Source organism: Ciona robusta, chromosome 14 (genome assembly GCF_009617815.1).
Source record: "Ciona robusta chromosome 14, ASM961781v2".
NCBI lineage: Eukaryota > Metazoa > Chordata > Ascidiacea > Phlebobranchia > Cionidae > Ciona > Ciona robusta.
In genome coordinates this window covers 6,155,498-6,172,356 of record NC_143248.1, presented here as the reverse complement: position 1 = coordinate 6,172,356, position 16,859 = coordinate 6,155,498, and the positions used below count along the sequence as shown (strand labels likewise).

The following is a 16,859-nucleotide window of genomic DNA, read 5'->3' as shown; positions in this document are numbered from 1 at the left end:
AGGGTGTATATAATCTATAACATAACGCCTGCGTACTATAAGCATTCACCATATTAACTTATATACTGCTATATAGTAGGGTGGGGAAGATGGGACACCTTTGGCACATGATCTCCAAATATCCTGTTTGTGTTTCAAACAATTAAACCATAATCTATTGAAGTCGTGAGGATACAGTTTTGTAATTATTTACCACCAAATGGGACGATAAAACAGAATAAAAAGGTGTCCCATCTCCCCCTACCCTACAATACAACACTAACACACGGCCGCCCACATTCATCACTATTCGACTTCTCAATATATACAACATTATACAATTGCTTCAAACATCTGAATTAACCTGAAACTATCTAACCAGTATTCGTCAACTCTGCTTCACTTGTAATATATATTGTTCAAATACATTAACTCTACATGAGCACACCAACCACAATAACACTGAACTCCCAACTACCACACCACACCACACACCATCTAAACCCTGCAAGCAAACCCCGTGTTTTAAAGTCGAGTATTCTCGGCGTCGCGCGTTGATTATGTGACGTCATAATAGATGCAATAGTGCACGCAAATATTTCCAACCGCGTGGTGTCGCTAACAAGCTGATATTAACATTATGCCGTAACGGTCACATAGCGAAGAATAGAAAAATCTAAAAAAAAAACGTAAGAATATTTTTTTGAATATTTTTTTATATTTTGTGTTTATTGCATAAGAAAAGCGAAACAATTGGAACTTTATGACGTAATAATAAAACAATCAATGTAAATTATCTGCAACCGCATTCGTCGACGACCATGTCTTCGTGATCTCTTTGTTTAACTTCTCCATCTTCATAATATAATATACTGAGCGGTTTAAGTTTGGTTGGCACACAACATGGTTGAGGTATGTGAAGGTCGGGGCGTTTGGTTGCGATGATACTTTGCATATAAGCGTGGTTGGTTGGTTTGCTGTCACTCCTCATAGGTGTCCTACATTGCCCCTCGCATCTATACGCGTTGTATTTCTTGGGGTAAACAATCCATGAACCCCAACCTATCTTCTCAAAGTCAATCTCGAAACTCACTTTCCTACAATGTGTGGCCCCAACCCTGGGTGCCGGGGTCGAAATAATGAAAGGATGTTTTCTCTGCGGCGACACCGGGTGTTTCGCTTTCACTACTTTGACGTCATCACTTTGTTGCTTTCGCCATTCATCTGTTACGTCATACTCGTTGCCACTTTGGATTGTGACGTCATCAGCTGATGACGTAGAAAGTTCGAAATCGTTGGAAATTCTTCGCGACTTTTGCTGGGCGTGTGATGTTATCTCTACGTCATTGTGACGCAACGTTGACTTGCGGGTTTTGTTCTTATTCACTCGATAACGTCGTTTCCGGTATCTGTTGGAGTGTCGACCACGTGACGATCGTCGTTGTCGGTTCATTCGCGATTCCGACGCTTCTATGAGGTCATAATGGTGATTGTTAGAATACACGACCAACAATGGGGTGAGGGGTAAGATGGCCCCCGATGCGTGGAAGGGGGTGACGGGGGAATCACCGCGGTGCCATCTTCTTATTTGAGAAGTTGTGTCGAAACTGGAGAAAAAGAAAAAAATTAATAAACAAAACGAGAAGTATTATTTGAATAGATGAATGAAATAAATTGTTATTCATTTCCTCGAATATTGATAGCGAAGAACAAATTAACAACGAAGAGAAATAGAAGTAAAACTACTCGAGTCAATATTAAATAAACAATATTCTACACACCTCTTGTTCGTTCGAATATATCTCATTGTTCCAATCTTACGACGCGATTCAGCGTTTATACCTTCCCATAATTCTATCATTGTGACGTCACTGAGGCTTCTATCCACTTGTAATTCTGACCCTCTGATTCGCTCACGTGGGACGGATGAAAGGTCGAACACGACGACCAACTTTGAACCAACTTTGTAACTTTCTGTTGATAAATAATTAATTCAATTAATTATAAAGATAGATTTTGTTTGTTTTTTTTTCAATATAATGGTAATTTCGTAGTATGACGTCACAATCGTAACAGTGGCGTAAACGCTAAGAATCGCGTCACAATTGTCTATTGTCAACGTCACATCCGATGTCTTTGAAGCGATTGTGACGTAACAAAGTTTATCCGCGGTTATCGCGTCTATAAACAATGGAAACAATGGTGGAGTGATACGTAACAATGCATAGCGACACGTGGTCGGACATTGGAATACACATCGACGTCTACACGGTTTCGAAGGTTCAACAATTTAATTAACGAACCACCAAACTATTGTGACGTCATATAACCTTGTGTCGTATAAACAACTTATATTGTTCGTGTGAAAAATCTTCCGGTTATAAATATTAATCTTAAACAACCGAAACAACATTACGTTCCAACACACAACCCCAATACACAACAATGTCTACCCCTCTCCCTCAATCCCATACTTCCGGGTTACCGTGGGAAAATATTTACTTATCATTAAATTTATATTTTTGATCTAATTTGTTATTTTAGCTCAGTTTAAATTCAGTTTAAAGTAATTATAATTTTATTTATTTTGACAAATGTGTTCCGGATTTTTTTACGAAGTATAATCTTAAAAGAAAATTTATTTAAATTAACGTTTTTTTAGTAAAATAAATAGGTGTGTGACGTAACAACCTTGCAATAAATTCGCGACAATCGCTTCTAATGGACGTTTACATAGCGGTCATTATGACGTAACACTCACCGATTGATCTGAAGCTTCTAACAATATCGGATCTTTTCAACGCGTTGTTGGTTGGCATTCCTGTGTTTTTGGCTCGGTACAATTCCATCATGTATTTCGATCGAACAGCGTTACTCCTTTGTTGCATGTGACGTAACAATGCTTCGGCGTTTGTTGGGTTTGATGACGTCACGGATTCTCCATTGACAAATATTGACGTCATAGTGAAGACGAAAGCAGCGATATTAAACATAGAAATCATATTTATCGAATATTTTGTAACTTCCGGTTTCAAATCTAGAAAAAAATAATAATTATTAAGTTGTTACGTCATTATCAGCTAAATATTTCAACAATAATTTATTAAATCTTAACTTTTACTGAATTTAACAAATATATAATTTACTGCATACGTAATCACATGATGACGTAGCTAGCAATCAACTGCGATTGTGATTCTGATTCACCGAGTGCGCGGGTTTATATACGAGGTGAGGGGATCTTTTTTCTCTCGAAAAAGCTTGAGGGCGTGGGACACCTGCGTTGGTTGAACGGGCAGCAAGCTAACACCTTCCATCAAAGCGACGAACGCACGCCAACCTCGCTTTCAAACTAACGTAAGGCTCAAGAATAAACAACACATCAAATATCAATCGCTACTTAAGAAAACTTGAATATTTGCATTTCATTTGTGGGGGGGGGGACCGCCACTTCAAATAACTTCCGACGTCACAATCGTTGTGTTATCTACGTCATAATGACGTTTAAATATAAGATGTCCAGTGTCGTAATAATATTTTAAATTTTGCTCCAAATATTTTGTCGGTTTCGTCTTCGTGAAAATTCGTCGAATTCGACGTCACGTTTTCAACAAAGAGCCATTGTTGCATCGCACATGCGTAACAATGGATTGAAACAATAGTAATGTCCTTATAATTTTATCGCTGTCTGTTACGATTATTAGCGAGTGTCTTCAATGATAATAGACCATTTGTCGTCGCGCGTTTCGAACATTCGAACGTAGAACGGAGAACTATTGTGTGAAATGTCGTTTCTAATTTTGCGTACAACTTTAATCCTCGAGTCTTGATACTTCGCTACAATGAATTGAACAAAATCGTCATCGCCAGACACCATAGTTACGTCACAGTATATTCGATAATTGTGACGTCATGTTCAATATTTTATGAAATCCGGAGATAAATTTTGTCGATTGGCTCGAGTTCGTGACGTCAGATAATACGTCACCGTGACGTAACAAAAGGTTTCCGTTTAAGTAGATAGAAAGTTTTATAAATGATTATGTTTCCTAGTTACGTAGATAAGATGGCATTGTTGCTATCTTTGTTTGACATAACTTGCCTTGTGTCAACTTTGATTACAATGCGGGGGAATTACAACATTTAATATTACGTATGTTTGATTATACTTGTGTTTGTTAATTATTAAAACAAGGGGTGGGAATATATTTGCACCAAGCGATCAAGACAATAAACACCGTATACTTGTATGTGTTACGAGGGGTGTAATTCAAACACTCAGGTATTTCACCCACATGCTTAAAATCGTAATTGTGTTTCGCAGACAAGCTAAATGTTACAACTTGTCCCAGCCGTATAATGTGGATTAGTATTACGTGATATTATCAGCGGATTGTTGTAAAGTATTTGAACCGAAACTAAATCGAATGTGATTCACCATATATTAACAAACGGTGTATAAACCGATGTATCTTTGGTATAATCACCCAGCACGCTGCACCAATGTTTGTGTTTCTTATACAAAGCAAACATTGCTGATTGGTTACCAGGACACACGTGATGTATGACATCATTGATGACGTGTGCCAAGATGACGTCAAATATTTCCCCTTTGAAATAGTGTACATAAAATATAGTTACATGACATAATTAATTCACAAACTCCCCCCCACCATGCATTCCCAACCGATATTTTAAGTTCAGTTTGAATTTTTGGTTATTTAAAATTTCTTCATACCCAGCCACGTGACCGGTGACGTAACAATGACGTACCAAAGTTGACGCAAGTTATGTCAAACATAGATAGCAACAATGCCATCTTATCTACGTAACTAGGAAACATAATCATTTATAAAACTTTCTATCTACTTAAACGGAAACCTTTTGTTACGTCACGGTGACGTATTATCTGACGTCACGAACTCGAGCCAATCGACAAAATTTATCTCCGGATTTCATAAAATATTGAACATGACGTCACAATTATCGAATATACTGTGACGTAACTATGGTGTCTGGCGATGACGATTTTGTTCAATTCATTGTAGCGAAGTATCAAGACTCGAGGATTAAAGTTTCACGCGAAATTAGAAACGACATTTCACACAATAGTTCTCCGTTCTACGTTCGAATGTTCGAAACGCGCGACGACAAATGGTCTATTATCATTGAAGACACTCGCTAATAATCGTAACAGACAGCGAGAAAATTATAAGGACATTACTATTGTTTCAATCCATTGTTACGCATGTGCGATGCAACAATGGCTCTTTGTTGAAAACGTGACGTCGAATTCGACGAATTTTCGCGAAGACGAAACCGACAAAATATTTGGAGCAAAATTTAAAATATTATTATGACACTGGACATCTTATATTTAAACGTCATTATGACGTAGATAACACAACGATTGTGACGTCGGAAGTTATTTGAAGTGGCGGTCCCCCCCCCACAAATGAAATGCAAATATTCAAGTTTTCTTAAGTAGCGATTGATATTTGATGTGTTGTTTATTCTTGAGCCTTACGTTAGTTTGAAAGCGAGGTTGGCGTGCGTTCGTCGCTTTGATGGAAGGTGTTAACTTGCTGCCCGTTCAACCAACGCAGGTGTCCCACGCCCTCAAGCTTTTTCGAGAGAAAAAAGATCCCCTCACCCCGTATATAAACCCGCGCATGTGACATAACCATTTGGTTATGACGTAATAATGTAGGCACAGATAATCTGGAAGACTTAATACCTTGACCTTAGATTCATACGTCATTGTAAAGAACCACAGTGTTACAAATATAATGTGTAAACGTTAAATAATAGTCATTACAACAGGCCAAATTAAAAACATATCCACAAAGATCTGCCATAGATTGTGCGCACCTCATGCCCGCTGTCAATCCGCAAAATATAAGCGACAAGTATAGCGTTACGTATCGCCATCTAGCGGTTGGTAAAATACTACCTACTGGTTGGATATTATTAACTGGTAAACTCCCTGTTTAATATAATTTATTAAGTTTAATTTAGTAACACAGACATTGGTATTTACCCAAAGTAAAGTTGACTTACCGTTTGTAAATTGTGACGATGTAATGATGACGTAGTAATGACGTCAACTACCATTTTGTACCAGTCCCATTTTCGGTTATTTCCCTTCAGCAAACCACAAATTTTTAAAGTCTAGAAAATATTTTTTGTTTGTTGTGATTCGTGTGTTTGGTTGGATATATATCAATGTAACAATGTTTCATCGCATGAATCTGGTCGTGATCTAATGCTCATGGAGTTGGACGATTCTCGTAACCAAATATCAGTCAAGATCAAGTGTTATGAAATATGTAATTTTATATTCGTGTGTATTTCAAATAACTCTTCTCGTCTGTTAAACATTTCATTCTAAAATATATCAATGTTGTTGGAAACTCACATAAACCATTATGTTTTGCAGTTGTTAGAATCAAAACAAAATGTTACGAGTTCTCAATAAATCAATTCGCGCTAACCGTTGTTTTCACACGGGTTCGATCGTTATGGGGAAGAAAGTTGCCGTGGTAGGTACCAGTATTAGTGAATATAATATATTTCTTGACATTATAATGTTCAAAGGTTCTATCTGGTTGTGGGGTGTATGATGGTACAGAAGTACACGAAGCATCGGCGTAAGTTTGCGCGGTACATTAATATAACATGACATATTTTTGTGGTGTAGTGTGCAATGAGACCTTGAATTTAGCGCACAATTGGCTTATTACCAAACCTTATAGATTGTTGTAACCCATTAGTTGGACATAACCCAACTTGTACCTGTAATATGTTGTTTAGTTGTTTGGTTCACCTGAGTCGCGCTGGAGCCGAAGTGAAAATGTTCGCACCCGATGTTGAACAAATGCACTCGATCAACCATGTTAGTGGTGAGGTGATGGATGGTGGGAGGAATGTGTTGGTGGAATCGGCAAGGATTGGAAGGGGGATGGTAGAACCACTGGCACTGTATGTATGGGGGGTTTATATTATAACGTGGGTGTTTCAATTCCATGCCTACTTACGACACATTAGTGAACACTGGGTTGGAGCAGTTGTTGTTAATTGTCTTGGTCAAAGATACATACTTTACAAAGGTAGCGGCATCGAGCCTGTTACCTCCAATATAGAGGCGGCCACTCCAGCCACTGTGGTGCAACACATAACAACCTTGCACCAGCTTTAATTCCTGTTCAGAGCTTCGATTGTTAATCTGGACATAAGTATAACACTTACACCAAACAATATTAACTTGTTTAGATTGAACGAAGCCGATTTCGATGCGTTAGTGTTCCCTGGTGGTTTTGGAGCCGCCAAGAATTTATCGTCATGGGCAGTGGATAATATTGATTGTGATGTCAACATAGGGATGCACATTACAGAATAATTAGGTATTCTAGGATATCCTAGAATACTTTAATTCGAATCTAGAATTCCGAATCTAGAATTTCGAATCTTTTTATATTTATGGGAAAAAAAAAATTTTACCCACAAAAGTCAGTTTATTGACCCTTTCATAACAGCCTTGTTGGATCTTGAGTTGTAAAATGATCAAAAATTGTACTATTGGGTAGTTTTTGCGTCATGAAACGTATAGCAGGCTATGAAAAGACGTTAGGAAACGTTTACTCTCGAAAGTCCCACAAACACAAAAATATTTTTTTTCAAAATTAATAATTTTAAAAATTGATAATATAGTATATGAGATGATGTGTAATGACGTCATTAAACAGAATACCGAATCCCGTAATTAGATTCGAATACAAAAGGATTCGAATCTCATGGATTCGAAATTCTGTAATGTGCATCCCTATGTCAACAATGAAGTGAAAAAGACAATCAAAGATTTTCATTCAAACAAGAAACCAATCGGGTGAAAATAGTTTTGTGATCATTTGATAACTTGTTTATTCTAACATGGCGGAGCAATAACAGTCGTTATAACACAGATGTTCTATTTCGTACACCTCATGCCCGCTTACGAACTACCATGTACTTTTGTGGGTCATAAATTTAACTTTAATTATTCTGATTTCAATTCTTTCCACCAGGTTAACTTGTATCGCCCCTGTACTGGCTGCTAAGTGTCTACCAGGTGTTGAGGTTACTTTAGGTCACGCTGAGGGGGATGATTGGCCTTATAGTGGGACAGTGGGGGCTGTACAACAATGTGGGGGTGTGCATGTGGAGAAAGATGTTACTATATCCTTTCAACCATAATTATTGGGTGAGGATGAATAAGTGTAACACTGGGGCAACTCTGGTCTAAACCCCAGGTCCCATGGCGTGACACGCTGTAGGACCTCACCCAATAAAAGTAACTTATTTATCCTTGCATGGCTTAGAGCAATTGCTGTCAAAAGTAACGTAAGTAAATTAACAGAAGTTTAATATTCCTTAACCTCGAACAACACGAATGTCATGTGGACACGAATATGCGCATTGTGACGACTCCGGCGTACATGTGCAACACCAGTGTGCACCGTGTGTTTGACGGCATCGGGGAGATGGTGAACAAGTTACTTAAGTTGTGTTGAACCAATATACATGGAATCGTGGTCAGCATTCGTAATGTTCATTATTATCAATAAAGATCAAATAAAGTTATACTGCGTATTCGGACAATAGTTGGGATGATCCCTAGATACTTTGCACTGGTATTCAGGGGTCGTGACCTCAAACGCCGGACTGTGGTTGGTTGGAATCTTTAACCCTTCGTTGGATTAATTGTTTTAGCGCGACGTTCGATTCCAAATTGTTCCGATCGATGATGTTCGTACAACCAGTTGATGGACACCTATGGTGGATAGTTATATTGATGGTATATTATATTGGTTGATGTGACTTCCATGGTTGGACTGCATTGATGCAACCAGGGTGATATCTCATTGTATTCAATATGAAACATTGGTAGTGTAATAAAATGTTTTAAAACTAGAGTAGCCAATTTATATACATAAAAACAATCACTCATGAGGTGTAAGAAACAGAACACCCGTGTTATAACAATTGTCGCTGCCCGCCATGCGAGGATAAATAAGTTACATACGTGGTAACTCGTAAGCGGGCACAAGGTGTATGAAACAGAACACCCATGTTATAACGACTTTCGTTGCCCTGTAAAAGAATATCAACACCCAAAATATTGAACATCCTCTAAACCCAACATACTTTGCGGGTCGTTTACGTTTCTGACATTGCGCAATATGCGCTAGGATGGCTTGCTTCTCAAAACTGTGGCCGCATATTTTATCTTTAACAGGATCCGCCATCTGGCACTACAACAAACAACAAGTTACAACAAACAACTTATTCATAACATTGTATAACTTCTACTTCAATAATAGGTGTTAGGCGACATATATTTCAAACAATACAACTTATTGGGACTTTCGCGTTTGTTAGTATATTGGTACTACCAGGCAACCAGGCATTTTATATTTTAGACTTCTTGGGTCTTTTAATCCTGATGACGTTCTGCCAGAGGAAACATAGAAATAGGATGAATGGTTTTATACCAAAGAAACTAAAAATACCATTGTGTTAAATGTTCCTAATACCATGTGTTACTATAACTCGCACTCACCTGTGTTATTGGGCACGTAGTGGTTGCCTCGCCCGCCATCTGCATGACATCATCATCACCACGAGGCTTCACACCAGTGTTAAATTCAAATCCTGTAAATAACATACCACGATAAACTGTGTAAATACGATAACGCCCATTAAACACCCCGCCACTAACCCACCGGCATCGATTGTTTTCATTTGTTCGATAAACGAGGTCATGAACTCATGATCCCACAAACTCGGGTCGTTCGTTACTTTCTCTGTTTCGCGCTTAAAATCTGCTTCTAGTTCCTGTGTGATGTCATAATGGTTTTAATGATGAATACAATCAGTAATGCTACTTGTTACCAGACATGATGTCATACTGGAATTTGGTCTTCCGTTGAAAAAATTTAATTTTATTCCACCAAACATGTCTCAACAGACCAAACAATGAAGAGAAATAATAAAAACTTGGATTTTAAGTAAAACATACATGGGTGAATCCCCTAAAAAGGTAACAACCACATTCAAACCTCCACAATATCCATGGAGTCTTCAAGTTCCCCGTTTTGCCAACGTGACTTCAGCGAGTCAACAGAATGAGTGAATGCTTTGACCCGTTGTTCAGCGCGTATCAACCCACCGATGCATTCTTGCAACTTATCCATGCCAGAGTTTTCAACTGGAATAAAAACAATAATTTATTTATCTCATTGAATACGATAGCGAAGATCAAACTAATTAAAACAATGAAAAGAAGGGGTCAAATAACCAAACTCCAAACACATACACTACATCAAAATAACAATAAATATCGTCCAAGTATATAAATGATACTGTATTAATACATCAGATTATTTCAAATTATGTGGCAAACTTTTATTTTCGAGTAGTTCTATTCCGACTTCAATCACTTCAGTTTTCCCCGTTTGAACATATTCCGACATTTTCTCCAAGTTATGCATTGCCCCGTCCAAGTGTCGACTGCCTGCGGTGTCAGACATTTTCAAATCAACTAAAATCTAAAAATATAAAAAAAATTATGCAGCAAATGCAACAATGAATAAACAATATGTTCTAGGACACACGACTCGAATATTGATTATTCTGTAATAATCGATATTGTTTGAACTTTATTACGTCATAATAATCTGAGAAACATCTGTCGTTCGAGAATATTGTTCAAAGAAACTTAAAATTTCAATTATGCCGCGACACTTCGCGATCCGTTTAATGACGTCACAAAATAAAAGCGACACGCCGCGATAAAAGAAAAAGGCAAAATTGTAAATACCAAGCGGCACGTGTTCTGTTTATATATTGGTGTTAGCATTAGTTTGATAATACAAAACTCGTAAGAATAAGTTTTCGGTTTAATATGAGCAACATAACGATACGTTTACCATCTACACGACGCACGCAAAACCAATATGAGACTGGCACCTCATATTTAGTAACGCCAGGAGATGTAATAACCGAAGACACGGATTACATGCGGGGACACGGTGGGTTAATGTGGTGTATTTACACATTTGTTACAACAACCGTCACGTTTGTTAACCTTTGTAGTAAAATCTGTAAATGAAAATCACCCTTGTTTTAAAGTTGGCACCCCTAACTATGGTTACCATGTATACGCAGGCACCTACTGCACTGGAGATGCAGATGATAAATTATATTCATCTGTGGCTGGGGTTGTTGAACGAATAAATAAATTAATCTGCGTTCGTGCTTTGAAGTCACGATACACTGGTGAAGTGGGGGATATTGTGGTGGGGAGGGTTAAAGAGGTCCAACAGAAGAGGTGGAAGGTGGGTGGGTTAAAGTACGTGTGCTTGCCTCTAAAGGATTTGATGCTGCCACAAGATTAATTTACATACGTGGTAACTTGTATGTGGGCATGAGGTGTATTAAACAGAACATCCTTGTTGACTGTCGTTGCCCTGCGAGGATAAATAAGTTATATCCACAGATTGAGACGAACTCTCGTTTGGATTCAATCCTTCAACTTTCCTCGGTAAACTTACCGGGGGGTGAGCTACGTAGAAGGTCGGCTACTGATGAACTAAACATGAGAAGTTATTTAAACGAAGGGGATCTTATAAGTGCTGAAGTCCAACAAGCGAGTTGTTTATATTATCCTCATTTGATGGAATAGTTGTTTAAAATAGTTTTACACGTAGCATGTTTTAAGAACTGTTGTTTTTGTTACTTCCTTTCTCTATAAAAAAAATGAATAAAAAATGATATTACGTTATGTTTAACAGCTCATTATTTGCATTAAACTTTTGAATGTAACTTATATACCCTGGCATTGTGGGGTAACCACATATTATTCCCACCCCAGGTTAATGTTGACGGCATTCTTTCTCTCCATACACGAAGTTTACGATACGGCAAACTAAGCCAAGGTTGTTTGGTCATAGTTTCCCCTTCTCTCATCAAACGAAGGAAGAATCACATCCATAATTTATCATGTGGTGCCTCCATTATCCTTGCAAACAACGGGTATATTTGGATATATACTACACAACATAGCAGTCAAACAGAAGAAGGTACTTTCACCTACATTGTGTGTTTTCAGTGCTTGTAAGACTGTTTTCAGCAACCCGTGTTATAACGACTGTTGTTACCCTGCCACACAAAACAACTTACACCCACCCACCTCAGGTGACGGAGGATTTATCATCAGCAACGAATCAATTCCAATCGAAGATCGAGAAATAATTTGTCGATTACGAAACTGCATCAAATGTTTGGCAAAAAGATCGGTTGTTCTGTACGACACGAGCATCTTGTACGCCTATGAGGCGTCCATGTCGTACAAGGTAATTTGAGAATCATGCGCTGTTATGTATTTTGTATGGGTTGGGGGTTTGTGGAGAACCAGGGGTTTATTCATTATAACCGAACACCCATGCTGCTTCCCCAACACCCATGCTGCTTCCCCAACACCCATGCTGTTTATATATATAGTTCAAACAAAGTCATTGTTTATTTGCAGGTGAAACAACTTCTTGATGACGAGGTTTGCGATGAAATTGTAAACAAAACCATATATTTACTTCAGCAAGCCAACGTGGGGAATAGTGAATATTAGTTGTTGTTGTTTCTGTGGATTGAACATTCAAACAAACCCAACAAAATGTTATGTTGTTAATTGTGTGAGCTTGTTAATAAATGAACTCTGCCCAAACTCCCAGGTCTAATGAGAAGTTACTTCAAGCCTAGGGGGTTCTGGGTTCGAGGCTCATCACTGCTACCAGTATGGTCGAATGAGTGATTAGATAAGACAATTTCTGACAATTGCTCCAACCCAGTGGTAACTACTGGGTTGTCTGAATTATCAGACACAGAATAACAATCCCACACCAAGGACAGATTTTCCACAAACAATATCGTTTTAACCATTAACTCTGTTATGTTGTTGTCACACCTCCCGCTGGCTGCCGAAACATAAACAGTAAAGGCAATTACATTTCCACTAATCGATTGGATTGTACTTCTAAAGGCCATTGAACGTTTAAATATTTTCGCAAATCTCGAAATATTTCTTATTAGGTGACAAACATCAGTATTGTGATGTCATACCACATTGTGACATCACAAGTTCTAATGTTTGGCCTTGATGATGTATAACATGATGTCATACTTATGTATAGTGATGTCATTGTTGTTTTCAAGACACAAAATGTTAAATATCCATTGGTTTAATAAAACTGAGTAAATAGTTGGAATATCTGAGTAATACAAAACATGCATTAGCATATTATATTAAAGGACTATTCCAAATCAAATGGAATCTCCCATTCAAGAAATGTTTCTTCCTGATTTTTGAATCGGAACTCCATTGTGTAAGGTCCTTTTGCTAGGAACCCGCGTGGCATTTCATAAGTTTCCGACTGATACTCGTGATCACCTTTTACATAACTCCTAATCGAGCTCGGGATCTTGTCAACTAAAAATTATCAATGTTACAAGTTTGGATAAAGTTGATCGTCACTATTGGTATTAATGGATAAATATAAAAGGTATTTCTTAAACTGAGGCAAAGAAGATTGTGTATTTTGTTCTAATAGAAGTTAAACTAGTTTCCTAAATAACCTAACGAGAGCTAATAGGTGTAACCACCACACTTTTCAATCATTTAAATTAAAATTAGGTGTTTTAACGACTCTTTTCGTCATTTTATAATTTTCCCAATATTTTCTATCATAATTAAAGAAACTAACTTAAAAGCAGGTAAATTGTTCAAGACAAACTTTACCTCGAATGCCTTTTCGTTTAAAATCACAAAAAAGTCGAAGACCTTGAACAAGTTCTGCAACAACCTGTAACATGTCACATGAAGTATTCATACACCTCATGCTCGCTGTCAAGTTATAACACACATTACCTGAAACCTTAAAACAATCTTGTAAGTGATCCCCCGTTTTACTTCAGCTCGATTATCGTACAACTCGGACAAATCACCTGAACATAGAAATATTATAAATAAACCATATTGCAATTGTCCTAAAAGTTATGATCACGGCTGCGGTTATACGGGATAATTAACATAAACACAAGTCACCTGTCAAATCGTACGATACAGTTTTCCCATCTTCGAAAACCAGGTCTAATCCCTTGACAATAACATCACCTGTTCAAACATTTTCATTCAATTTACTTTTATTGATGTTTAATTATGGACATACCTGGTGCCATGGTTGAGTGCGATGTCTACAAACCTTTCAAAAGTTTTAGTTAAACACAAAACAGCAACTGTTCACATATACCTCTTGTACCGACAGTGCCCTAGTATTTATAATGGCAGGATATGATGTAATTCCATGCGTACAGATGTTATAGTGCGACAACTTTTCTACTAAACTGAAGTCAAAATGTTTTTCTCAAATGTTTTCGCATAATTGTGAATAATTTGCTAAAAAAAACAGCATACGCCGCACATTAGGTCTTTGTTGCAACAATTCTGTTTAACAAACAACACGCCAATATGTCACAATACTTCTTGTTGTCTAACAGACAGCTTTGTGATGTCATACTACATTATAATGCAGTTCTAACCAAAGGTCACGAGTTCAGGCCCGATGCTGCTACCAATGTGGGCGTATGTAGTTTTGTTGAATGACACTAACTGTAATTGCTTCAACCCAGTGGTCACTAATGGTCCAAATTATCAGCAATACAAAATATTCGTCAAACATTGAATAAATAGAAGCAACCTCCAAACTTACATGAATCACCATTGTTTCATCACAACCAACATCATTGTCAACGCACAATCACCATTATGACATCATGTTTAAACAATGAATTGTCTGTTGCATTATAATTAGGGAAAGTACCCTTTGGGTGTTTCCCTATTAACCTACTATGTTGTTATAACGCATATTGCGATGTCATAATTAAGTTTCATTTGTTTATTTCTAAGCGTCACAATTACAATTGTTGTCGTACATTGTTAAAAGTTTGGTTTGTGATAATAAGCATTATGATGATATTGTTGACTTGTGACATCACAATGGTTAATTACGTTTAAGTGCGAACGTCCCAACAATCTGCCATCTTGGTTACAGGAATATAAACAATATTGTCATCACTTTTTAACAATCTCAAAGAACCACTCCCATTCTAATATAGTGTTTTTATCATCATCAGTGAACTTGCATTGAGCTTTGTATTGACCTCGTGCCAACATACCAGAAGGAGCTTCCTCCATCGGGGATTGATATATTTGTTCTTCCGTCTTCGGACCATAACTACCAACCATGTAACTATTCTTGTCGACTGAAAATAAAATTAAATATTGGGTTTAGAGTGAAACACGGGCACCCAACATGGGGTGGTAGGGTGGTCATGCCAACCCTGGAATAATTTTGCTGCATTATTCAGTAAACATTACAACCAATCAGTTATTTTTGTTCACAGGATTGTGTCGAACTATCCTTGTGTTGATACAGTTTGGTGCGTGTATCAACATACACCAACGTAGGTCTCGAGTGGCAGGTTTAGCTGGATATTCAAACATTACACAAACAAACCAACCTTTAATTCCCTTCCTAATCACATTGCTGAAAAACCTCAACCCAGAAACAATGTCCCTTTGTACCTGAAACAATAAAGTATTGTTGTTGTAACAATGGATATTGTTTATAACCATTACATGAATTCCTATTTCACTTTGATTATGATACCGAAAATAAAGTAACTTTAAGAAAGAGAAGGGAATTAGTGACAGTCGTTAAAACATGCTGTGAGTAAAACCTACATTAAATAAAAACGTGGCTGCTAAACCCAACATATAATAAACTCACAGTAAGTTGTATTTAATCAAAACAATGTAATTGAAAGATATTATATTACTCTGAATGTGATTTTCACTCTGTACATCGAACCCTCTGGAATTTTCAGCGGAGTTTTCTTTAATTTTGATAAATCACCTGAAATATAAACAAAGATTCAAATTTTTGTTTAACTTCTCTGGCATAAAATATATATATATTAAAAATCAGGGGTGTTTTGTCTGTCATGTAACCAGAATTTGTTAAGGGGTTTGTTTTAAATATAAATAACTGGAAGCAACACAAAGTTTTTCTTCATATTTAAATTCATTTGCAAAGTTTTAGAATAAAATTTATTAAATATATATTAACTTTTTTTACAAGTTAGACATGACTTGAACCACTTTATGCCAAGTTGCCACAGGAGGTTTTCAATCCCCCCATGTCCACCCCGATGGTCTCACCTGTTAAATCGATGTCGATTGGATCTTTCCCGGTGATTTCAATCGTAAATTTCTTCACAAGTACATTGTTACCTCCCTCATCCAGGCAACCTGTGGAGGGTTTGGAAAGGTTTCATATTTTGATTGACTTTAAGATAACAAATAATGCAACTTATTCATCCTTTCCTAAATAAGACAAACATTTAAGCTTCCATAACTACCAACATTTGCCTTTTCTTTGTAGAACAAAGTTAACATTTTTTTGCAAGGGTTTTTTTCTAAAAGAATTTGTTTTTAAAGAAGTTATCGTTCGCATTGGAATCATAACCCTTGCTTATAACGAACCTTCGGTTTGCCCGAGCAAGTTTTGTTTATATTTCACCAAACTTTCGTCATCTGCGTCCAAACTTTGAATTGTTGTTAAATCAACTTTGGCCGGGGCCTTATAACCCGTGTCGACCCCTTCTGCCGAATCGATCGCCAACTTTTGGATCTCTTCCACTGGAACGTCATCAGCTTCAGCCATTATTATACTAACTTCGTGAAACTACTCAAAATATTGTCTAGAAAATACATTTTTTTATAAAAT

At 37.2% G+C, this 16,859-nt stretch overlaps 6 protein-coding genes across 6 annotated transcripts; 2 read left to right on the top strand and 4 right to left on the bottom strand.

The window, feature by feature from the left end:
• Positions 1–677: 677 nt before the first annotated feature.
• LOC149725441 (uncharacterized) lies at positions 678–6,149 on the bottom strand. The gene is made up of 4 exons (XM_089892522.1): positions 6,040–6,149; positions 2,741–3,016; positions 1,761–1,953; positions 678–1,586 (listed from the first exon to the last, which is right to left on the bottom strand). The coding sequence occupies exons 2-4, from the start codon at positions 2,979–2,981 to the stop codon at positions 773–775; spliced, it is 1,248 nt and encodes a 415-aa protein (XP_089748648.1). The 5' UTR covers positions 2,982–3,016; positions 6,040–6,149; the 3' UTR covers positions 678–772.
• LOC149725440 (glutamine amidotransferase-like class 1 domain-containing protein 3, mitochondrial) lies at positions 6,140–8,598 on the top strand. Its single transcript, XM_089892549.1, has 8 exons — positions 6,140–6,308; positions 6,419–6,521; positions 6,577–6,629; positions 6,793–6,960; positions 7,252–7,355; positions 7,813–7,864; positions 8,043–8,191; positions 8,404–8,598. The coding sequence occupies exons 2-8, from the start codon at positions 6,438–6,440 to the stop codon at positions 8,526–8,528; spliced, it is 735 nt and encodes a 244-aa protein (XP_089748675.1). The 5' UTR covers positions 6,140–6,308; positions 6,419–6,437; the 3' UTR covers positions 8,529–8,598.
• Positions 8,364–10,591, bottom strand: LOC149725439 (E3 SUMO-protein ligase NSE2-like). Its single transcript, XM_089892550.1, has 6 exons — positions 10,421–10,591; positions 10,077–10,225; positions 9,741–9,852; positions 9,578–9,669; positions 9,163–9,269; positions 8,364–8,788 (listed from the first exon to the last, which is right to left on the bottom strand). The coding sequence occupies exons 1-6, from the start codon at positions 10,545–10,547 to the stop codon at positions 8,668–8,670; spliced, it is 708 nt and encodes a 235-aa protein (XP_089748676.1). The 5' UTR covers positions 10,548–10,591; the 3' UTR covers positions 8,364–8,667.
• A 218-nt stretch (positions 10,592–10,809) lies between these two features.
• Positions 10,810–12,739, top strand: LOC149725438 (exosome complex component RRP4-like). Its single transcript, XM_089892546.1, has 6 exons — positions 10,810–11,048; positions 11,185–11,354; positions 11,516–11,665; positions 11,891–12,098; positions 12,214–12,371; positions 12,548–12,739. Exons 1-6 carry the CDS (start codon positions 10,922–10,924, stop codon positions 12,641–12,643), a joined length of 909 nt encoding a protein of 302 aa, XP_089748672.1. The 5' UTR covers positions 10,810–10,921; the 3' UTR covers positions 12,644–12,739.
• Positions 12,740–13,237: 498 nt separating this feature from the next.
• Positions 13,238–14,398, bottom strand: LOC149725437 (rho GDP-dissociation inhibitor 1-like). The gene is made up of 5 exons (XM_089892559.1): positions 14,241–14,398; positions 14,117–14,185; positions 13,940–14,016; positions 13,811–13,874; positions 13,238–13,501 (listed from the first exon to the last, which is right to left on the bottom strand). Exons 1-5 carry the CDS (start codon positions 14,248–14,250, stop codon positions 13,326–13,328), a joined length of 396 nt encoding a protein of 131 aa, XP_089748685.1. The 5' UTR covers positions 14,251–14,398; the 3' UTR covers positions 13,238–13,325.
• A 553-nt stretch (positions 14,399–14,951) lies between these two features.
• LOC149725436 (rho GDP-dissociation inhibitor 1-like) lies at positions 14,952–16,835 on the bottom strand. The gene is made up of 5 exons (XM_089892551.1): positions 16,616–16,835; positions 16,292–16,381; positions 15,910–15,986; positions 15,592–15,655; positions 14,952–15,333 (listed from the first exon to the last, which is right to left on the bottom strand). Exons 1-5 carry the CDS (start codon positions 16,794–16,796, stop codon positions 15,143–15,145), a joined length of 603 nt encoding a protein of 200 aa, XP_089748677.1. The 5' UTR covers positions 16,797–16,835; the 3' UTR covers positions 14,952–15,142.
• Positions 16,836–16,859: the final 24 nt, after the last annotated feature.